Raw genomic sequence first — 24452 nt, forward strand, 5'->3', positions numbered from 1 at the left:
AGCCCTAGGAATAGCCTTGCTACAATCCATCAGCTGCGATAATATCAAGATGAATATATTGTCAGGAATCTGTATGTAGCATTTCATTTATCCTACCCGCTCTCCTAAGAGCGGCTCCCCCGGGGATTACATTATTATTCCAGCTTCCTGGACTCACTCCAAATGCATATTGCAAATACAATTCAAAGGGAAACTTATAAAAGGTGATAGGAAATAGACCTTCTACAGAACATTTTTTTTAAATTAACCTTTTCAGAGTTTAATTCCGTCCTATATACCTATAAATAGACCAGCTTTCAGGAACTAAAAACTAATCCTATAGTAATAACACAAAGCTCGATTTCTCATTCCATACGATCATTAATATTGCTTTAAAAATCACGAGAAATCTCTTCAACTTCTTAAGCTTTGTAATTCATTTCTGTACACCAATTCAAGAAACCTCATTAGTTTAGGTGGCCTTTTTGCAATACCATCCAAGGCACGCAAATATTTGGAATTTTTACCTTAGGTCAGAGTTTAAGAAAAAAATGATTTCTCATTTCCAGCAAGGATTTATGAATATAGAAAAATGCTTTTGTGACAGCGATATGTTTGTGTTACCTAATTCACAAATAAAATAAGCTATATAGAATATATGAAGTAAAAATCAAAAGGAAAAAAGAGAAAGGATTTTATATAAATGGTGGAGAATTTTTAAGTAAAAAAAAAATCTTGTTACCTCCTTAACATTTTAAAATCTTGTTATATCCTTAATATTTTTTTCTATAACCCAGTTTCAATACTCCAGTCAAATGTAAGATGGAAGAGCTTTGATTTGAGAGAAAAAAAATCCTTTGAACATTGATCGACATGTGATTTGTGCAATTATTTAACCTGGATTTAACTCCCTCTACTCTATGCTCAAATCACTTGATTGACTGAGATGCTGTTTCCATTGAGCTGGGTTTACAATTATCTTTAAACAAGCGAAACTTCAAAGGCTGCTCAATGGGTATTTTCCGTTCTTCATTAGAACTCGTAAATGTATAACCTGCATATAAACAAGTCACTCTACCTAATTAAATGGAATCTCTTCCTCTCTATTAAAAATTTAGAAGTGCTGCCTGGGTATAAACATGTCATCTCAGAAGGTGGGAGGCGAGACCCTCTTAACGTCCGTGAATAACCAGCTGAATCTCCTTTAAGCAAAGCCACATTAATAATAGCACAGACATACATAAATTATTCTAATTATTTTATTATCAGTAAAGATTGGTTAAACGGAAAGTGTGTTTATTGTTGGTGATTATGCCCTCAAGTTTTATCTGACTACTAGGGAAATTCAGTCCAGGGCTTTTAATTTACTTCAGAGACCATCACATAGCTTCTTGCCCACTTTCTTTTTCAAACATCTGTATCCTAGAAGAGGTAATGGAGCATTTTCTCTGATGGCCGTGTCTAGACTGGAAAATGTTTTTTTTTGTTTGTTTGTTTGTTTAATCACATTTCTAGACTTAGAACTCTTAGCAAAATGATCCATAACAGCTCTAGTTTGGAAATCGAAATCTTCTTAAAGGGTTTTGAGTTTGTGTTGTTTCGTTTGGTTGTTAAAGGAAGAAAAGCTTCTTAAAGTCCTTGTCCCTTTTTTGAAAACTGATGGAGAAATAATAAAGCACCTCCAGCTAATCAAAATAGTTTACTTTGAGCGCAGGATTCACTGCTATAGCTCCCAACCTTCTTTTTTTTAAAAAAAGAAAAACTTTTCATAAAGTTTGAAACAATATTTGTGGCATTAAGCTTTATATCATAAGATCAGGCAGAAATTGCAGCATGTAAATGTTTGAAAGGAGATGTAGACTTTTGAGCTGTGAGGTGCTTTGTTGGAGCGTCCTCTTGTGGTCAAATGTCATCAATACAACTTTAGAGTCACATTTTTTTTTAAGGGCAGGTTTGACAAACCCACAGTAGCGCAAGCTTGACAAACCCACAGTAGCGCAATTTTGACACAAGTTGCAATTCAGGATTGAAAGTTTGGTATCTTGTTGGATTTTGTATCCTATCCTATTCTCCAGAAACACCTTAAAACGCATTCACTCAAGCAAACAGGAATTCATGAGAGCTCTTAAATATACAAGAACTCTTAAAATACACAAAAATTATGCACAAATGCAAGGCAATGCTCCTTACTGATTTGGGAACAGAGAAAATCTACCTCATGAGGTGGCACCTCTCCCCAGGTGTCCTTCAACTGGCCGTGGGAGGGACAGTTTTTTCCCTGGCATCGGCACCACTGTCAGAGGCCAACAGCATGAGATGTAGTGGCTGCAGGCTGGGTGGATCATGTCACCTATCACTGCCCCGTGATGTTGAGTGCACCCATCTGCAAGGAGAAGGTATATCCCCAGTGGAGCAAGGCTCCCAGAGGCCTCTCAGTTCTTGGATGGAAGTGAGTATGGCTTTTCTCTGATACCCGTTCCAATAGGGAATTCAAAGTGAGGGGAAAATATTAAAGGGAGTTATTATATTCAAGTATTTCCATAATTTGTTAACTGTAAAATATATTTCACTTTTATGACTTCAAAATAATCTACTTAGAAGCCTCACTAAAGATAAGGGTCTTTGTGAAAGTTCCTGCCTTTGACCAGAAATCTGGGTTAAAACAGACTGAGAAATGAGAGCTTCTCTTTGATACCTCAAATTTTTAGGTCTTGAAGGGACTCCGCATTATAGATTTCAAACTTCTCATTTTATAGATTAGAGAGAAAACAAGGAGGCTGGGCACAGTGGCTTATGCCTGTAATCCCAGCACTTTGGGAGGTCAAGGTGAGCAGATCACTTTCAAGACCAGCCTGGCCAACATGGTGAAATCCTGACTCTACTAAAAATACAAAAATTAGCCGGGTTTGGTGGCAGATGCCTGCAATCCCAGCTACTCAGGAGGCTGAGGCAGGAGAGTTGCTTGGACCCAGGAGGTGGAGGTTGCAGTGAGCAGAGATCGCAGCACTGCACTCCAGCCTGGCTGACAGAGTGAGGGAAAGAAGGAAAGAAGGAAAGAAGGGAAGGAAGGAAGGAAGGAAGGAAGGAAGGAAGGAGGGAGGGGGAGCGGGGAGGGGAGATGGGGAATGGTGGGGAGAGAGAGAGAAGAAAAGAAAAGAGAAAGTAAGAAAAGAAGGCACAATGAGGGATAGGGACCTGCCCAAGGTCTCCTGGTAGAAAGCAGCAAACTTGGGATGGGAAGAGAGGGTCTCAGCTGTAGTTAACATAGCCCAACCTCCTTGGCTCCATCTTGCCAAACAGCTTTCTGGCATCCAGTTCCTCACACTAGCCTGAAGTTCCCAATTTGCCTCAATTGCCCCTACACTTCACCTAAAACTTCTGTCCTGCCACTGATTGGTCCATCCTGGCTCTTTCCTCACAATGATAAATAAATGATCACCATATTCTTTAAGATAAGACTGGCCACATTTGAAAATCACATCATACAAAGCATCCTCTCTGGAAATTTCTGGAATTCTCATTCCTTGTTTATGTACCTGGATTTAACTCCCTCTACTCTATGCTCAAATCACTTGATAGACTGAGATGCTGTCACTCTTGTCACTCAAGAGTCTTATACAAAATAGAGTATGGAAAGAAACTAGTAATGTGCATTTTTATTATAAATGCCAATTTTAGCACATCTCAATGACTGATTTTATAGATTAGGAAGTAGCTTTTAGTCATTTATGAAAATAAAAGCCCATAGAATTATTCATCGTAGGTAAAAAAAAAAAAAAAAAAAACTGAAGAAAGGTCTTTGATTAGCTGCCCTAAGGTTTTCAGTTAATATATGACATAGAAATGTGTAAGGGTTCTGGGAGATTGATGGACCGCCAAGATCTGAGATGGTTATGGTTGTTGCAGACATCCCCACAAGATGGCGCTCTTCTTTATTTTCCATTCATCTTAATTTTAAAAAGTGATTTTTACACAGTCTCAGAATAAAATAGAATCATGAAATATGTAGATGGTTTCACATATTATCCTGTTTAATGTTGCAACATACATCGCAGTTATAAAAATCAGTGCCCCCCTCCCCCACCCTGTCAGGAGGGGATCCCTGCCTGGATCCCCAAGGGTAGGGTGAGGGGTGTTGATGGTGCTCTTAGGAAATGCCAGGACTTGGGAGAAAGGGAGTGTGTGGGGTGGGGATGTGTGTTGCAAGATTCTGTTTTTCCTAAAAGGTGAATTTAGTCTTAAAAGTATGTTAATAAGATTTTCTCATATATTAAGAGTTTTCTATCATCAAGGCTAAAGCAGAGGCTTCCCAATCATAGCCCCTTCCTCCACAAATTCCCCTCCTGAAGGGACTTTGCTGTCTATATCCCCTCCCTCCCACAGCAGTTCCTCTCCTGGGCTATTGAAATAACAATGGTTTCATAACCCCTTAGAAGGCAGCAGACAGCAACTGATTTGGCAGGAAAATGGGTAAAAAGAAAATAATATGTTGAAGTTATTTTAAAACTTCATGGATTTGGGCTAGAGTTCTCAATGCTTGCCTCCACCATACTCTGGTTCCAAAAACTAGACTGAAATATTTTGCTAATAAAGAAATTAATGCTGGCTTTTCAACAAATGAGGCTGGAACAATTGGATGTCCATATGCAAAAAGAGTAGCCTAGAGAAAGACCTTATACCTTACATAAAAATTAATTCAGAATGGGCCAGGTGCAGAGGCTCATGCCTGTAATACCAGCACTTTGGGAGGCCAAGACAGGCGGATAACGTGAGGTCAGGAGTTTGAGACCAGCCTGGCCAACACCCTGTCTCTACCAAAAAATACAAAAATTGGCCAGGCATGGTGGTCCAAGCCTGTAACCCCAGCTACTTGATTGAGACAGGAGCTGAGAAAGGAGAATTGCTTGAACCCAGAAGGTAGAAGTTGCAGTGAGCCAAGATTGTGCCACTGCAGTCCAGCCTGGGCGACAGAGTGAAACCCTATCTGGAAAAAGAAAAAGTCAACTCAGAATGAATGGCCTAAACATAAACTGCAAAACCATGAAAACTTCTTGAAGACAATGTAGGAGAAAATCTACATGACCTTGGGTTTGGTGATGGGTTTTAAAATACAATACCAATAGCAATCTCCATGAAAGAAAAAATTGGTAAGTTGGACTTCACTAAAATTTAAAACTTCTGCTCTGTGAAAGACACCGTCAGGAGAATGAAAAGACAAGCCACGGGCTGGAAGAAACTATCTGCAGAACACACATCTGACAAAGGACTCGTATTTAAAATCTGAAAGAATTCTTAAAACTCAACAACTGAAAAACAAGTAACAGAATAAAGAAGGTGCAAAACATCTGAAAAGACACCTCAATAAAGAAGATATATATGGCACAGAAGTATACAAAAAGGCATTCAACATCATCTGTCATTAGAAAATTGCAAATGAAAATAATGAAACACTACTGGGGCCAGGCATGGTGGCTCACGCCTATAATCCCAAAACTTTGGGAGGCCAAGGCAGGTGGATCACCTGAGCTCAGGAGTTCGAGACCAGCCTGGCCAACAGGGGGAAACCCTGTCTCTACAAAGAATACAAAAATTAGCTGGGTGTGGGGGTGCGTGCCTGTAATCCCAGCTACTCCAGAGGCTGAGGCAGGAGAATCACTTGAACCCAGGAGGCGGGGGTTGCAGTGAGCTGAGATCGCACCACTATAATCCAGCCTGGGTGACACAGCGAGACCCTGTCTCAAAAAACAAAAAAAAAGAAAAAAGAAAAGAAACACTACTACACAACTATTAGATACTACACAACTATTAGAGTGGCCACACCCAAAAAATCTGACAATACCAACTGCTGGCAAGGATGTAGAGTAACAGAAACTCCCATTCTTTGCCAGTGGGAATGCAAAATGGTATAGCCACTTTGGAAGACAGTTTGACAATTTCTTACAAAACATAACAGTCTTTGATCATGTGACCCAGCAACTGTGCTCCTAGGTATTTGTCCAAATGAGTTGAAACTTATGTCCCCGCAAAAATTTGCACAGCAATGTTTATAACAGCTTTATTCATAATCACCAAAAACTGAAAGCAGCCAACATGTCCTTTAATAGGTGAATGGAAAAGCAAACAGTGGTGCATTTATACAATGAAATATCATCTAGCAATAAAAAAAAATAAGACACCAAACAACTAAAAGACATAGATGGCCAGGTGTGGTGGCTCATGCCTGTAATCCCAACACATTGAAAGACCAAGGCAGGAGGATCACTTGAGGTCAGGAGTTTGAGACCAGCCTCGCCAACATGGTGAAACCCCATCTCTATTAAAAATACAAAAATTAGCTGGGCATGGTGGCACACACCTGTAATCCCAGCTACTCTGGAGGCTGAGGCAGGAGAATCACTTGAACCAGGAAGGTGGAGGTTGCAGTGAGCCAAGATCTCACCACTGCACTCCAGCTTGAGTGACAGAGTGAGACTCTCTCACCAATATTCAACATTCTTAAATAAAAGAATTTTCAACCCAGAATCTCATATCCAGCCAAACTAAGCTTCACAAGTGAAGGAGAAATAAAATCCTTTACAGACAAGCAAATGCTGAGAGATTTTGTCACCATCAGGCCTGCCTCACAAGAGCTCCTGAAGGAAGCACTAAACACGGAAAGGAACAACTGGTACCAGCCACTGCAAAAACATGCCAAATAGTAAAGACCATCAACACTATGAAGAAACTGCATCAATTAACAGGCAAAATAACCAGCTAACCTCACAATGACAGGATCAAATTCAAACATAACAATATCAACCTTAAATGTAAATGGGCTAAATGCTCCAATTAAAAGACACAGACTGGCAAATCGGATAAAGAGTCAAGACCCATCTGTGTGCTGTATTGAGGAGACCCGTCTCATAATGCAAAGACACATATAGGCTCAAAATAAAAGGATGGAGGAAGATCTACCAAGCAAATGGAAAGCAACAAAAAAGCAGGAGTTGCAATCCTAGTCTCTGATAAAACAGACTTTAAACCAACAAAGATCAAAAGAGACAAAGAAGGCCACTACATAATGGTAAAGGGATCAATTCAACAAGAAGAGCTAACTATCCTAAATATATATGCACCCAATACAGGAGCACCCAGATTTATAAAGCAAGTCCTTAGACACCTACAAAGAGACTTAGACTCCCACACAATAATGATAGGAGACTTTAACACCCCACAGTCAATATTAGACAGATCAATGAGACAGAAGGTTAACAAGGATATCCAAGACTTGAACTCAGCTCTGCACCAGGCAGACCTAATAGACATCTACAGAACTCTCCACCCCAAATCAACAGAATATACATTCTTCTCAGCACCACATCACACTTATTCCAAAACTGACCACATAGTTGGAAATAAAGCACTCCTCAGCAAATGTAAAAGAACAGAAATTATAACAAACTGTCTCTCAGACCACAGTGCAATCAAACTAGAACTCAGGATTTAGAAACTCACTCAAAACTGCTCAACTACATGGAAACTGAACAACCTGCTCCTGAATGACTACTGGGTACATAATGAAACGAAGGCAGAAATAAAGATGTTCTTTGAAACCAATGAGAACAAAGACACAACGTACCAGAATCTTGGGGACACATTTAAAGCAGTGTGTAGAGGGAAATTTATAGCACTAAATGCCCATAAGAGAAAGCAGGAAAGATCTAAAATCAACACCCTAACATCACAATTAAAAGAACTGGAGAAGCAAGAGCAAACAAATCCAAAAGCTAGCAGAAGGCAAGAAATAACTAAGATCAAAGCAGAACTGAAGGAGACAAAGACAAAAAACCCTTCAAAAAAATCAATGAATCTGAGAGCTGCTTTTTTGAAAAGATCAACAAAATTGATAGACTGCTGGCAAGATTAATAAAGAAGAAAAGAGAGAAGAATCAAATAGACGCAATAAAAAGTGGTAAAGGGGATATCACCACCGATCCCACAGAAACACAAACTACCATCAGAGAATACTATAAACACCTCTACGCAAATAAACTAGAAAATCTAGAAGAAATGGATAAATTCCTGGACACATACACCCTCCCAAGACTAAACCACGAAGAAGTGGAATCTCTGAATAGACCAACAACAGGCTCTGAAATTGAGGCAATAATTAATAGCCTAACAACCAAAAAAAGTCCAGGACCAGACGGATTCACAGCCAAATTCTACCAGAGGTACAAAAAGGAGCTGGTACCATTCCTTCTGAAACTATTCCAATCATTTTATGAGGCCAGCATCATCCTGATCCCAAAGCCTGGCAGACAAAAAAAGAGAATTTTAGACCAATATCCCTGATAAACATTGATGCAAAAATCATCAATAAAATACTGGCAAACCAAATCCAGCAGCACATCAAAAAGCTTATCCACCATGACTAAGTTGGCTTCATCCCTGGGATGCAAGTCTGGTTCAACATATGCAAATCAATAACCATAATCTATCACATAAACAGAACCAATGACAAAAACTACACGATTATATCAACAGATGCAAAAAAGGCCTTTGGCAAAATTCAACAGCCCTTCATGCTGAAAACTCTCAATAAACTAGGTATTGATGGAATGTATCTCAAAATAATAAGAACTATTTATGACAAACCCACAGCCAATATCATACTGAATGGGCAAAAACTGGAAGCATTTCCTTTGAAAACTGGCACAAGAAAGGGATGCCCTCTCTCACCACTCCTATTCAACATAGTGTTGGAAGTGCTGGCCAGGGCAATCAGGCAAGAGAAAGAAATAAAGGGTATTCAATTAGGAAAAGAGAAAGTCAAATTGTCCCTGTTTGCAGATGACATGATTGTATATGTAGAAAACCCCATCATCTCAGCCCAAAATCTCCTGAAGCTGATAAGCAACTTTGGCAAAGTCTCAGGATACAAAATCAATGTGCAAAAATCACAAGCATTCCTATACACCAATAACAGACAAACAGAGAGCCAAATCATGAATGAACTCCTACTCACAATTGCTACAAAGAGAATAAAATACCTAGGAATCCAACTTACAAGGGATGTGAAGGACCTCTTCAAGGAGAACTACAAACCACTGCTCAATTAAATAAAAAAGGACACAAACAAATGAAAGAACATTCCATGCTCATGGATAGGAAGAATCAATATTGTAAAAATGGCCATACTGCCCAAGGTAATTTATAGATTCAATGCCGTTCCCATCAAGCTACCAATGACTTCCTTCACAGAATTGGAAAAAAAACTACTTTAAAGTTCATATTGAACCAAAAAAGAGCCCGCATTGCCGAGACAATCCCAAGCAAAAAGAACAAAGCTGGAGGCATCACGCTACCTGACTTCAAACTATACTACAAGGCTACAGTAACCAAAACAGCATGGTACTGGTACCAAAACAGAGATATAGACCAATGGAACAGAACAGAGGCCTCAGAAATAATACCACACATCTACAGCCATCTGATCTTTGACAAACCTGAGAAAAACAAGCAATGGTGAAAGGATTCCCTATTTAATAAATGGTGCTGGGAAAACTGGCTAGCCATATGTATAGAAAGCTGAAACTGGATCCCTTCCTTACACCTTATACAAAAATCAATTTAAGATGGATTAAAGACTTAAATGTTAGACCTAAAACCATAAAAGCCCTAGAAGAAAACCTAGGCAATACCATTCAGGACATAGGCATGGGCAAGGACTTCATGATTAAAACACCAAAAGCAATGGCAACAAAAGCCAAAATTGACAAATGGGATCTAATTAAACTAAAAGGCTTCTGCATAGCAAAAGAAACTACCATCAGAGTGAACAGGCAACCCACAGAATGGGAGAAGATTTTTGCAATCTACCCATCTGACAAAGGGCTAATATCCAGAATCTACAGAGAACTTAAACAAATTTACAAGAAAAAAACAAAGAACCCCATTAAAAAGTGGGCAAAGGATATGAACAGACACTTCTCAAAAGAAGCCATTTATGCAGCCAACAGACACATGAAAAAAAAGCTCATCATCACTGGTCATCACAGAGATGCAAATCAAAACCACATTGAGATACCACCTCATACCAGTTAGAATGGCGATCATTAAAAAGTCAGAAAACAACAGATGCTGGAGAGGATGTGGAGAAATAGAAATGCTTTTACACTGTTGGTGGGAGTGTAAACTAGTTCCACCTTTGTGGAAGTCAGTGTGGCGATTCCTCAAGGATCTAGAACTAGAAATACCATTTGACCCAGCAATCCCATTACTGGGTATATATCCAAAGGATTATAAATCGTGCTACTATAAAGACACATGCACACATATGTTTATTGCAGCACTATTCACAACAGCAAAGACTTGGAACCAACCCAAATGTCCATCAATAATAGACTGGATTAAGAAAATGTGGCACATATACACCATGGAATACTATGCAGCCATAAAAAAGGATGAGTTCATGTCCTTTGCAGGGAAATGGGTGCAGCTGGAAACCATCATTCTGAGCAAACTATCACAAGGACAGAAAACCAAACACTGCATGTTCTCACTCATGGGTGGGAATTGAACAATGAGAACATGTGGACACAGGGCGGGGAACATCACACCCTAGAGCCTGTCACGGGGTCGGGGGAAGGGGGAGGGATAGCATTAGGAGAAATACCTAATGTAAATGACAAGCTAATGGCTGCAGCAAACCAACATGGCACATGTATACCTATGTAACAAACCTGCATGTTGTGCACATGTACCCTAGAACTTAAAAAAAAAAAAAGAAAGAAAGAAAGAAAGAAATATACAAGATAAGCCTGGGGCATCTTGCAGTGTCAGGAAAGTATGGAAGTTGTCATTCTCTCTCTCTCTCTCTCTCTCTCTCTCTCTCTCTCTCTGTCTGTCTGTCTGTCTTTCTCTCTCTCTCTCTCTAAGCCTGGGGCATCTTGCAGTGTCGGGAAAGTAAGGAAGTTCTCATTCTCTTTATTTCTCTCTCTCTCTCTCTGTCACACACACACACACACACCCCCCCCTAAATTGATGTGTCAAAGAGACACAGGAAGCAGCTTAAAGAACTCCCAATGGCCAAAGCTGGAACAATTTGAGCAGCAAAAAAAGTAGTATTGGATTATAACCCAAAGTATAAAATAAATATCCAAAGTATCCAAAGTCCATAGTGACATAATAAATAACTGAATAAATAAATAAGAAAAAGAGAAATCTCTTGCTCAGAATTCCAAATAATTTGTGTAGCTACTTCACCTCCAAAGAGGTGTATCATAACTCCCTTCTCCTTAAGTGTGGGCTGTACAGTGGCTTCCTTCCAAAAGGTACAGCATGGAAGAGGGGCAGGGTTCCCCTGCAGTGGAGACACCTGACAAACACTGCCTCAGCCAGACGACCAACATTAACTTCACTAATGACAAGTCATGTCAATAGGATGCCCCTTGATATAAGAGGATGAAAATGGCATTTTACCTCTGTGGTTTTCTTCCAAAAAACATATTACCCCAAGCTAATCATGAGATAAATGTCAGACAATTCTCAATTGAGAGAAATTCTACAAAACAGATCAGTAATCTTCAAAATGTCAATGTCATTACAAACAAGGCAAGCCTGAGAAACTGTCACAGACACAAGGGGCCTAAGAGACGTGACATCTAAATGTAGTGTGATGCCCTGGATACGATCCTGGATCAGGAGAAGGACACAAGGGAAAAACCAAGGACATTATAATAAACTACAGGCTTCAGTTAATAATAACGCATCAATGTTGGGGTATTAATTGTGACAAATGTATTATACTAATATACCATGTTAACAGGGGAAACTGGGTATAGGGAATATAGGTATTCTGTACTATCTTCACAATAATTTCGTGAATCTGAAACTTTTCTAAAATTCAAAGTTTAGTTTAAAAGATGATGCCGGGCATGGTGGTTCATACCTGTAATGCCAAGGCTTTAGGAGGCTGAGGCAGGAGGATGGCTCGAGCCCAGGGGTTTGAGGTTGCAATGAGCTGTGATTGCGTTGCTGCACTCCAGCCTAGGTAACAGAGCGAGACCCTGTCTCTAACATTTTCCAATTTGTGCACACACAAAGCTAATGGGTAAATTTTCTTCCGTTTTTATTAAAATCCTGGTGCATCTACTCTTGCAGAGATGTTGAAGTAGGTTTGGATCCTGCCTCTTACTAGCCGTGTGACTCTGGGAAAGTCACTGAGCCGCAGGCCTCACACCAGTCAAACAGGAATTCAACACCATAAGCTACATCAAGAACCAGTGCCTGGCGCCTCAGAACATGTAACCTCAGAACGTTGCTTTTATTAGCTAGTTCACGTGGATTGGACAACAAAACAAATGTCTGGGTAGTAAATCAATTTAAATAGAAAAACTCAGAATGTACAAAATTCCTACACTGAGTCTTTCATCGTGGATGAGAGAATAAAAAATTCTTACTGTTAACCCATCAAGCTCCAACATCAGCTCCAGAAAAATACTCAAACCATTATTTACTCCAAGTCCAAACAGTATCTTTCAACGAACAGAAAATCCTTCTAGTGGAAGAGATTGGGGAGTTTCTTCTCAATCTGCTCAATCTGACTCCTGGGCTGTCCATACAATTGGGGTCTTTAGAGCCTGGCTCTAAGTTTGCCCTGAGGCCAGCCCTTGGAGAAGGCACTTCTATTCCTTTCTCTCCATCCTTGCCCTTGTGCCTTTTTTTTTTTTTTTTTGAGACAGAGCCTCTCTCTGTCACCCAGGCTGGAGTACAGTGGCATGATCTCAGCTCACTGCAACCTCTGCCTCCCACGTTCAATGGATTCTCATGCCTCAGCCTCCTAAGTAGCTGGAATTACAGGTACCCGCCACCATGCCCAGCTGATTTTTGTATTTTTAGTAGAGACGTGTTTCACTATGTTGGCCAGGCTGGTCTTGAACTTTTGACCTTAAGTGATCCACCAGCCTAGGCCTCCCAAAGTGCTGGGATTACACGCATAAGACACCTCGACCAGCCTCTTGTGCCTTTTTCACTCTGCCTTTTTTTTTTTTTTTTTTTTTTTTTGAGACAGAGTCTTGCTCTGTCACCCGGACTGGAGTTCAGTGGCACCATCTTGGCTCACTGCAACCTCCACTTCCTAGGTTCAAACGATCCTCTTGCCTCAGCCTCCCAAATAGCTGGGATTACAGGCATGCACCACCACACCCAGCTAATTTTTGTATTCTTTTAGTAGAGACAGGGTTTCACTATGTTGGCCAGACTGGTCTCAAACTCCTTACCTCGTGATCCACCCGCCTCGGCCTCCCAAAGTGCTAGGATTACAGGCGTGAGCCACTGCGCCCGGCCTCACTCTGCCTTTCCTATGGCTCCTTCATGTCTCCTCTTCCCAAATCCCCTCTATCTCTCTCTCTTCTGATATAGATGGATCGGGCATTCCCTGTTTCATCTCTGTTCCAGATGCAGGTTCTGGGGAGGAGAAAATGAAGTGGACTCAATGGCAATCAAACTCTATCCCTAGAGAAGATTAATGTTCATTAGCAAGTCTTCCTCTTACATGTTGTTAGGCTAAGAGGGTATGTATGCCCATCTGTGCCTTAAGGCCAGATTCCAGGAAAAGAGGTAAGCAGAGGTACAAGAAAGAGGGAGAAAAACCCATCACTGTACATGTCACATCCTAAAAATATTTTATGCACAAAATTGAGGCATAATATCTGCACACATATGATTAAAATTTCCCATGAGCAAAACTGCTGGTTTATATAATAAATGTAAAATGGATCATTATTCTGTGATGTCCCCAGAAGTGACTGGCAGGGACTTAGTCACAGAAACAAGTGTGAGAAGAACTGCCTGGACCTGTTGGGTGAACATGTCCACGTGGAAGAGAAACTATACAGCCCAGGCTTCCTGACCTTCCTAGTATCTTCTAATATTGTGGGGCCAAAACTCCCCTGAATGTAGCTGGCTCAATGTTTCCTACAGTTTTTGTTACCATTATTTAATCAGAGTCATAGTTACATGGCTCCAGGAAGTGAACTTTTATCCTCTCCCTCAAGGAACTGGCCTGTGTTAGGTAACCAAATTAATTGATTTTCAGGAACAAGAGGCATTGGACATCATGAATATTATTTCTCACCCATCATCAGACTACATACATTCATCAACTTGATAAGGTCCAAAATTGATGGAAACAAAAAAAACCTGCCTCACTGCCAAGAAAATAAATGATGTTGCTGTATAGGGAACTCATTAACACCTCCCCTCACGTCACCTAAGGTCGAAACACTGTACAGTTCCCCAAAGGCTCGCAGAGTCAGGTCTTGAGGTTCACTGACAGAGAGAAAGGCGGCAGGAGGCACATCCGAAGCTATTAGACAAGAGAACCAAGGAGGTCGAATCCCCAAATGGAAACAGGCCCGAGAAGGAGAGAAGCCACACGGCATCCCTGGAACGATTGTCCAGTGTCCTGCTGGATTCTCCCAAGGCCAAGCAGCGCGTAGCAGGAAGAGTCTTTTCTAGGTCCACGGGGCCCAGTCTCTAATCATACACTACAATATGACATATATTATAGACCTGGTAATATATTACATGTATTGATTTGATTTAGTAAATGCTTCCGTTATGCTAAGAACTATACCAGTGACACTACATGTATTGCCTCATTTAATCCTCTCAACAACTCTATAAAGTAGATACTATTATTCTCAGGGGAGCAAAGCCATAGGGAACACTAAGTGGGGAGACCCTAGGGAAAAGATTCAGCTTAAGAGAACTCCAAGGCTTCCACTGGGGTTCAAGGGTAATAGCCTTTGTTGCAGGTGAACCCAACCCAGAGACAAGAGACAATCATCCCAACTGTCCTATGGCCTCTCACTGGGGACTTATAGCCCCACAGGTGGTCCCAGACACCTTCGACCCAGCAGGCTAACCACTGAGCACCTTTAACCCTGTAGACTTTATTTGGTGGAGATAGGAATTGATTGATTGATTTATCTCTGAGGGAGAGCCCCTCAAAACTTCTAGTATCGAACCCAGAATTGCATTGTAAAATATGTCAAAAGTACATTAATGACCCACCTTATCTGGCTCTTCCAGTTAAACGCTTACTTATATTCAGCCTCCGGTTATGCTGCACACTTTCTCATACCCTGTTCAACAGTCCCTGTCCCACATTCCCTGCTTTAAGAGCCATAGTCTCTGTTGAAGAAATGATAAATGAATATAAAATCAAGTTTGCTAAAGGAATGATGGATCACCCCTTCCAATTATCATTATTTTTTCCTGAAGACAAATCTTAATGCCAAGACCAATGTCAAGGGGGGAGTTTCTGGCAGAGAGACGGATGGATGGGGGAAGAGAGGACAAGGTGGTTGTCTGGTCTTTGGACTTGCGTAGCACATTCTTTGTGCCACACGAACAACTTGTGTCATCATCTCTGAATTCATCAGTGGCAGGCAGGTTATTTACAATAAGGTGAGGCAGGCAAGGGGTCGCAGCAAATGTTCTAAGTAGGAGCAAAGAGTCACCAGCAATGATGGAAAGACAGCAGAGGTCCTTGGATAAAGTGATGGGATAGTCCAAGCACCCGGGCAGGGCCCACCCTTTAAGAAATTGCGGTCCCTATTGTGCAAACACTCCTCCAGGAGGGAACTAAGTGGAGCAGGACAGGGAATGACAGGAGGGGTTCAGGGGCATGGGGAGAAGGGTGATGCAAGAACAGGGCTTCCAAGTAGCTGGCAGATGAGGTCAGCTCCCGGGGCATAGCAGTCTCAGCCTCCACATGACCGGGGTTATGAGAGGGGGGAAAAGCATGAGCCCCAGGCACAGCTCACCCCTTCCCCGAGGGGTAAGGAGGCCAACAGAGTCTCGGGAGCAGCAGGAGGCACAGCTGAGTCAACATTCCATGCCCAGGCTGGGATGAAAGGAGGGAGGGCCAGGACTGAATTTCTATGTGGAGATTTGGAGGCCTTGGCCAAAGGAAGAAATAAACAACACACAGGCTAGGAAGAAGGCTAACATACCTTACCTTACTCTGTATCTGTCACTATGAGAAGCCAGGTGTCAATTACATGGAAACCTCATATTACAACAGAAATGGCTGCCACCCCCCCAAAGCTAGTGCACACCTGTAGTCGCAGTGACTCAGGAGGCTGAGTGGGGAGGATCATTTGGGACCAGGAGTTTGAGGCTGTAGTGCACTGTGATCATGCTTGTGAATAGCCGCTGCACTCCCTCCTGGGCAATACAGCAAGACTGTGTCTCTAAGGAAGAAGAAAAACAGAACTGGCAATTATGTCACTAAAGAGCTGAAAAGTTTTGATTCTACTACCTCTTTCTTTGCTTCATCTATGCTCTGAAATCATTTTCTGTGATTTCTTTGTTTTCACAGCAGCTCAAAATACAATATCTGAGTGCAAACTTCATTTTCCTTTCCTCATTTTATGACTCTGATGGGAACCTGTGTTCCCTACTGATACATAAAATTTCGTTAACTTAGGCTCTTCAAAGCACAAAGTTAGCTCTAAATTATGGGGCCCTCAGGTGTCTGAAATACTTACTATGATTTGTCTGGGAAACATATTGTAGATATAAAAAGTCAAAAAGAAAACAAAGTCAGGGGGTACACATAAAAAGATTCCCTTCCAGCTTCCCATCGTGGGATGTGGGCTGTTCTGGTAATTGGAGAAGAAATAGTATCAAATCAGACTGAGATTGGAAAATAGGCTTTGACATTGAGCAGGACCTCATTCCCCATTTCCATGCCCAGTCAAGAAGACTTTTCCAGGGGTACCCAATACTGCTGTGGTCAGTTTTTGATCTCCTGCAAACACTCGACTTCCCAATCAGCGGTCAGACACTCCAGGTGATATGTGGGGGCTGGGCACCATTTCCCATCACCTGGGAACTTCCTCGTTCCATCTCTGGAAACCCAGCTCTCCCAGGGAAAGGCTGTTTGCTTCTCCCTTTCACCCCAGAGCCCACTCCTTTGAGATAATCCAGGTATACATCCTGGATTGAACTAGACATTGAAAAACCAAAAGCCACCTTAACTCTCCAATGGGGCGAGGATGGCCTGACTGTGGCTGCCTAAAGCCCAACTCCTCTTTGAGAAGGGGGAGGAAAAACTGCCTCTTGTTCTTTCTGATGAGCTTTCTGTCAAGGAAACAAGAGCTGATTCTCAAATGGGTCATCTTGCCAATTATATTAATAGCAATCCGTTCCAACTGGGGTTTCAGGTGATTTCTGTTTTCTTCTTCACACTTTTCTGTATTTGCCAACTTTCTGCACTGATTATATAATCCTCTTGTAAGAAAACCACACCAAAAAAACAACAACAACAAAATCCAGCTTTATGGATTGCCTCCTCATGCCTATAATCCCAGCACTTTGGGAGGCCGAGGTGGGTGGATCACTTGAACTCTGGAGTTCGACACCAGTCTGGGCAACATGGCAAAACTCTATCTCTACAAAGAAATACAAAAATTATCTAGGTGTGGTGGCATGCAACTGTAGTCCCATCTACTCAGGGGACTGAGGCAGGGACAGCTTGAGCCTAGGAGGTCAAGGCTGCAGTGAGCCATGTCCACACCACTGCACTCCAGCCTGGGTGACAAAGCAAGGATTTGTCAAAAACAAACAAACAAACAAACAACAACAACAAAAAGGATTGCCACCCCTAGAAACCTTCCAGGTGCTTCTCTTAGATGCAATCAGCTACTCTCAACCCCCAAGTGCCTGTGGTTTTCCCAATCACAGCCCTTGTCATTCTGCTTGGCTTGTACAAGAGTAAGCCTCGTACTTACTTGGCTTGTACTTGGCTTGTACAAGAGTAAGCCTTGTTCTTACTCTCTCCTATCTCCATATCCCTAGTGCTTTGTTCAGGGACCAGCACATAGGAGGTATGTCTATTGAATAAATGAAGTCAATGAATGAATACATGGATGACTGAGGACCAATATTACCTGCAGAACTCTAGACTTTAACAAATCTTCATAGTCATATATCAGCTCATGTCTATTCAGACAAAGGCAACTCATTGAGACCAAGATGGTTCTCCAAAACCCAAGACTCCATGGTAAAATTTGAAATCTGGCAATCTCAGAGTAACAAAGACTTGTTTCAAACATTTCTCTGTTCCTAATCCAAACTCCTTGTTATTTCTTGGATGAATTAATCTTTAGACATTTACCTGAAAGCATAATTGCCTTGGGTTATATATTAGTTCATTCTCACACTGCTATAAAGATACTACCCGAGACTGGGTAATTTATAAAGAAAAGAGGTTTAATTGACTCACTGTTCTACATAGCTGGGTAGGCCTCAGGAAACTACAATCACGGCAGAAGGTGAAGGGGAAGCATGGACCCTCTTCACATGGTGGTAGGAGAGAGTCGTGCAAGCGGGGAAATGCCAGACAGTTGTAAAACCATCAGATCTCATGAGAACTCACTATCACAGGAACAGCATGGGGGATACCCACCCCTGTGATCCAATCACCTCCCTCCCTCCACACGTGGCGATTACAATTGGAGATGAGATCTGGCTGAGGACACAGAGCCAAACTGTATCAGGCTGTAATGGATTACAGCTGAGAAAGTTCCAATTTGTCCTCACCTACTGTTTAAAAACATCAGCCACCCTCACGGCCAGGTTCTGCTGGCATTACATGATTTTCTGGTTTGTTTCTTATTAGTAGAGACCTGATGGTTCAACTACAGGTCAGCAAGGGGGTCAGGGGTGTGTTGGAGGAGGGCCATGATCATCCCTAAATATTTAGCTCATTTCCTTCACTGAATTTTAGGGGCACAAGAAAGCCCTCTTGTACCCCAACCATTCATTTCCTAACTCTTCTCATTCCTGTAATAGGAGGACAAAACTTCCATTCCAAGATAGAAGATAGGGTGGGTCCTGCAGACTCATCCCAGGGAAAAGGACATGGGCTGACAGCCACACCAAGGAGTAGCTGGGAGATGCCCTTCCCAGAGCAGTAAGGAGGCCACCAGAGTCCTGGGAGCAGCAGGAGGCACAGCTGTCCTACAGACCCTGTAAGGAGACCAGGAAGACTTAAGTCTACTTTTGACACCCTCCCAGTTTTGCCCAGAGCTTGCCTAGCTTTTGCACTGAATGCAGGCTATTTAAATCTGGAATTGTTGAGTTTGGATTTCTATCTGGTTCCCTCTCCTCTAACAACTCTACTGCGAAGAACAAGACCGAGAGGCCTGATTAGGGACACAGAGCTGGGAACAGCACAAATGCAAAAGAGGACTGGCAAAGGGGGAAAGTGTTTTTGTTTCAGGAAACCTGCTGACGTAGGGAATGCTTCTGTTTTTCTGCAGAAATGCTACCTTCAGTGGACAAAATTCGGCCACGATCAAGCTAATTGAGTGCACAAATGTAATATTTTTCCAGGGCACCTCCAATTTAATGCTTGATGAAATTGTGTCTTTCGCATATATTTACAAAAGCTTTTCTTCATCCAGAAATGTCTGTTAAAATTGCTTATAGATGCTGAGATAGCAAATCACTCTTCTAATGTAATAAGATAAGTCATCTCTATAAACTTTGCTTGCTCAAATGTACTCGCATAAAAGAAATCAGGCTACAAGCTTTTTTCAATAAATAGAATGAACAACTAGAACTTGATGGCTATAGCATGTTCTGCCTCATTGCTAAGGGATGTTTAAAATTGCTCGCACTCTCTCTCCTCGCTCTCGCAGCAGAGTTTTCATTTTGGTAGTTGATGGAAAAAGGAGGTCAAATAAACCGATGTGGATAAAAAGCCAAAGCCGTTTGTCAAAACACACGGAGAGGAATGGAGACGGGAGTCATTTAAAAACTAAAAATTGATTTAAAAGATTTCTGTCCTCAAATCATTCGTCTTGCTAAATGTAGCCATTTTGTGAGCCTGGTTTTCCCTGCCGTAGCTATCTTTACTAATAGTTTATACCATGGGAACTTCACATACTGGGGAAGATTCATATATATAGCCGTTTGTACATAGCCCTGTAAAACTGGTCTGAAGATCAAGAGTCCATGGAGAAGTCAAGACCTTTCGGGCTTCACCCATTTGTTTCTAAATAAGATTTGCCTTCTAACTTTTTAATTGGAAAGGCAACTCTGTAGCAAAAGGCAGAATAGACCATCTCACACACACCTAGGTCACGATACAGGGCTGTCACGTATGGCTGCACAGGTTGTACACTGCACACCACCAAGGGAGCTAACATTCACATAGACTACAACAGGATGAGTGTTCTCTGGGGTTGTGCAACATGATGGCCCTGCCCAGCCCCACCAAGGCAGGCAGAAAAAAATCATGTTCTTGATCACAGTGTTATAGTACAATAAGTTTTCATAGCTACATTGCATCAATTACCTTTTATTCCTCAAAGAATAAAATCAAAGTTCTTGTTACCAACTCACAGCCTGCCAGGTACCCTTTTCCTTCTCTTTGCAAAGTAAAATTTCTGGGGAGAACAGTCAAACCTCCAGATGGTTCTCTTTATTCATGAAACAGTTTGGACAGCTTGACTGAGGAGGACAGGCTGAAATCCAGAAGAAAATGGGACCAAATTTCAAGGGCGCTGGCTGTGAGTTTTGGAAAACACTGGACTGCCATTGCTTTGTATAGAGGAAAAACAGTAGACAGTGTTTGAAACAGTTCTCCAAGCGCCTTTCCTATGTTGGCCTGCCCTCTGGACTTTCCCACATACCTGTTGGCCACACCAGTGGCCAGACTGTCCTGGGCACAGTGGGAGCATGTTTCCCCATATTCAACCCATGGCCTTGTCTTCTCCACACCACTGCTCCCTTTGCAGCCTGAAACACACGTATGATTGAGAGGTAACAATGCCTAAATGTTCACTGATCTGAAACATTGCTCCTGACAGCCTCTGCCCAGCCCTATCAATTCTGAGTTCAGTATAATTTGGGGTTAATGAGAAAGGTCCTGCTTCTTAGGCAGTTCCTTGAACTCTGCCCCAAGCACATAGAACAGTACATTCTGTGATTTGGGGCATCCATTTTAATATGTATAGGCAGGACACATTTAACAAAATACCTGATTTTTGCATAACCTGCTTTTTAAGGACTATCTCAGGGGCCTTTCAGGTATGTTATGGGCCACTAGTGACTCAACAGCAATGCTCCATCCAAATTTCCATCTAAAGTTTGCCAAAGGGCCAAAATAGCAGCCAATCAGCTCACAGATGTATTTGGTTTGGTCAATGCCATGTTGTTGCGACTGTTGTTTGAATTAAATTTGAATGCCTCAAGCAAGGCAGGCATTCCCCATTTTCCCCAGATTCCCCACTTCTGTCCGACCTGCCCATTTCATACATTCATTTCCATTACCTACCTAGTCCCTGCAGATGACTGAGTGGGCCCTGCATCAGCCAGGTGCCAAAAATGAGTAGTTGACACACCCTCCACTAAGGAGAAGGGTTAGGGGGAGTAGTCAACTTCCCCTCACTCCCAGCCCTCCACCCTGCTTAGGGGGAGCACTTGTATAAAAAGGAATCTGCAGAACCCAGTACCGGCAGCCTGGGGACAGCACCTTCACATTTATGAACACAGATACATACATATATATACATGCGTATGCAGTCTATCCATGAAAATGTACTGGAAACCAGGCGACTCCAGGGAAGGCCACTGGCTAGTGAGGGAGAGACATAACTTTCACTGTACAGAAAAAAGTCTCTGAACTTCTTGACATGTGTACCATTGTATCAGCGACCTGTCATTCATTCCCAGACCCCTAATAATCGGCATGGAGTGTTTTCTCCCAGCTGTAAAACCTCACCTTAGATTTTAGGGTGCAGCTCAAATGGTTCCTTTTCTGTCATCTTTCTCAATCCTCCTAGTCAAAAGAAATCCCTTCTCCGTGATCCCCATCGACTTGTGTTGGATCTCCTTTGCCAGAATGCTGTAGCCTGCCCCACCCTGCCCCACTGCTCTCTCCAGTTTGTGGCTGCTGCTGATGCTTATTTTCACCTAATTAACCTGTAGAAAGATAAGCAGATGAGGGGTCCCTCTGGGATCCTTTTTCTCCCCCATAGGTCCTCTCATGCCCTGGGCATATACTGCTGCCCAACAGAACTTTCTATCGAAATATTCCCTACCTGCGCTGTCCAGATATACTAGCTGCTGACCACATGTGAACGCTGAGCATTCGAAATGTGGATTGTGTGACTCAGGAAGTGATTTTTTTTTATTTTATTTCATTTAAATTTAACTTAAATAGCGACACCTGGATAGGGGCAACCATGCTGCACAGCTCAGTCCCAGAGCTTTCTTCCTAGAGGGACAGCCTCACCAGCTGAACCCCAAGCACGTTTAATTTTCAAACAACTCAATTGAAAGCAGGGCCACAAAGTACGTGTTTCTAAAGTACAAATTCAGTTTATTCATCTGTTTATGACACAGTACACAGGAGGCAAAGTGTTTCACATCATAGACTTCACTTCCAACTCCTTGGAATGTTCATTTCTTTGGCTTACAGGAGAGACTAGACAGGAAGGCCAGGCAATGCTTAGGCAACTAAAATGAGGTTGGGGGCAATGCTAACGTCACCCTCACAGGGATGGCCACAGGGACTGTTATTCGCAAGCTGGTTTTCTAGACCTGTTAGCTGGAAGCATGGTGAGCACCATTTCTGGACGCTCAGGCCGTGTCGGGCTTCAGTCGTCTCCACCACACAGGTACAGCAGCGCTTTCTGGTAGTCGCCCTTAGTGTCTTGCTACAAACGGCCCAGGAGAAAAAAGAAACGCGGTATCAGAAAAAAGCCCAGACTCCTCAATAACACAGAAGTAGCCTCAACGCACAACAAAGCCTCTCCCAAGACAAAGAGAAGACTCTGCAGGAGACCTGCCCTGACACAAAGGCCTGGAAGGCCACACCCAAACCATTGCCAGGGAAGCCTCCAGGAGTGTGGTCGCAGGAGGTGCTGGGGAAGACATTCAAGTCTCCTTAGGACTGTGGGGTGGAGGGAGTGCAAGGTGCTGAGGATTGACATAGGTTAGTGACCAGGGCTCTTCTCACTGCAGCAAGGTCCTACAAACACCCCAACTTTCCTCTCTCATCCTCGCCTTTCCACAGAGAACAGGGTACTTTCCTAGCTCACTCTCCTATTTCCTGCATTACTAAGGTCAAGTGGAAATAAGCTGGTGAGATGAGGAACAATTACTAAGAGTCTAACTGGTCCTTTGACTTTAAACATGTGCCCTAATAAACCTGGCTACAAAAAACCCAGCTCTAACTTCATCCTTGCTAACCCCTGGGCATGCCTTTGGACATCTGAGGAACTTTTAGAAAGGGGAATTGCAAGGGCTGTCTGAAATCTACACAGTGGTACCACTGTGAATGCGATCACTTCCTTACATGCAAATGCGACATCACGCCAAAACAGACAGACGCTAAACTGATTGGAGAGATGGGAGTTCTGAGTAACTGAAAGTTGTCAGGCCTATCCCAGAGGATTTTTCAAGGAATAAATGCATAATAAAAGTAAAATGTGGCCGGGCGCGGTGGCTCACGCCTGTAATCCCAGCACTTTGGGAGGCCGAGGCGGGTGGATCACGAGGTCAGGAGATCGAGACCATCCTGGTTAACACAGTGAAACTCCGTCTCTACCAAAAATACAAAAAAATTAGCCGGGCGTGGTGGTGGGCGCCTGTAGTCCCAGCTACTCGGGAGGCTGAGGCAGGAGAATGGCGTGAACCAGAAGTCGGAGGTTGCAGTGAGCTGAGATTGTGGCCACTGCACTCCAGCCTGGGTGAGAGAGCAAGACTCCAACTCAAAAAAAAAAAAAAAAAAAAAAGTAAAATGTAATTGATCTTCCAAGTCTCTTCGAGATGTCAGCAAGCCTTGCAGGATCATCGTCATGAACACCGATGATCATTGTAGTGTAACAGATGTGAAAAATATAAAACATCTGCCTGATTCTACAAAGTCCAGGACAAATCACAAATGGTGCTTTCAAAATATATCCCTGATAGTTGATGACTAGCATCTCTTCCCCAGAGAGTTAGAAAACAGAAAACCACCACTCTGTCATCATTCTGCCAGACCACCTGCCGGGGCCCAGGGTGCTCTGGACGGCAGGGCAGGCTGACGCCGCACCTCGGGCTTACCTGGATGTAATAGTACAGGGACTTGCCGTACTTTCTCTTGAATTCAGATCTAATTTTCAACATGTCCACTTCACTGCGGGAGACCATGATTCTGATCAGGACCTTATCTCGTGTCCCCTTGCCCTGAAAATCAAGTTGATATTTGTTACATTCGCTGAGAATGTTATCATTAAAGAAAGAGTCTACAGGTTGAGCATCCCTGATCTGAAAATCTGAAATCTAAAATGCTCCAAAATCCAAAACTTTTTCAGTGCCGACATGATGCCACAATGAAAAATTCCACAAATAGCACTTAACACAAACTGTTTCATGCACAAAATTATCAAAAGCGTTGTATAAAATTACCTTTAGGCTAT

General features: G+C 42.4%; 1 protein-coding gene across 1 annotated transcript in view; it reads right to left on the minus strand.

The window, feature by feature from the left end:
- Nucleotides 1-22340: 22340 nt before the first annotated feature.
- Nucleotides 22341-24452, minus strand: part of ANXA2 (annexin A2) — a gene marked incomplete at its 5' end in the record, with an annotated part of 47862 nt that continues 45750 nt past the window's right edge. The window contains 2 exon segments of the mRNA NM_001133344.1: nt 22341-22703; nt 24097-24219. Coding sequence (NP_001126816.1) covers nt 22644-22703; nt 24097-24219 — 183 coding nt within the window. The 3' untranslated portion in view covers nt 22341-22643.

The sequence above is a fragment of the Pongo abelii genome, chromosome 16 (assembly GCF_028885655.2).
Source record: "Pongo abelii isolate AG06213 chromosome 16, NHGRI_mPonAbe1-v2.0_pri, whole genome shotgun sequence".
Classification (NCBI taxonomy): Eukaryota; Metazoa; Chordata; class Mammalia; order Primates; family Hominidae; genus Pongo; species Pongo abelii.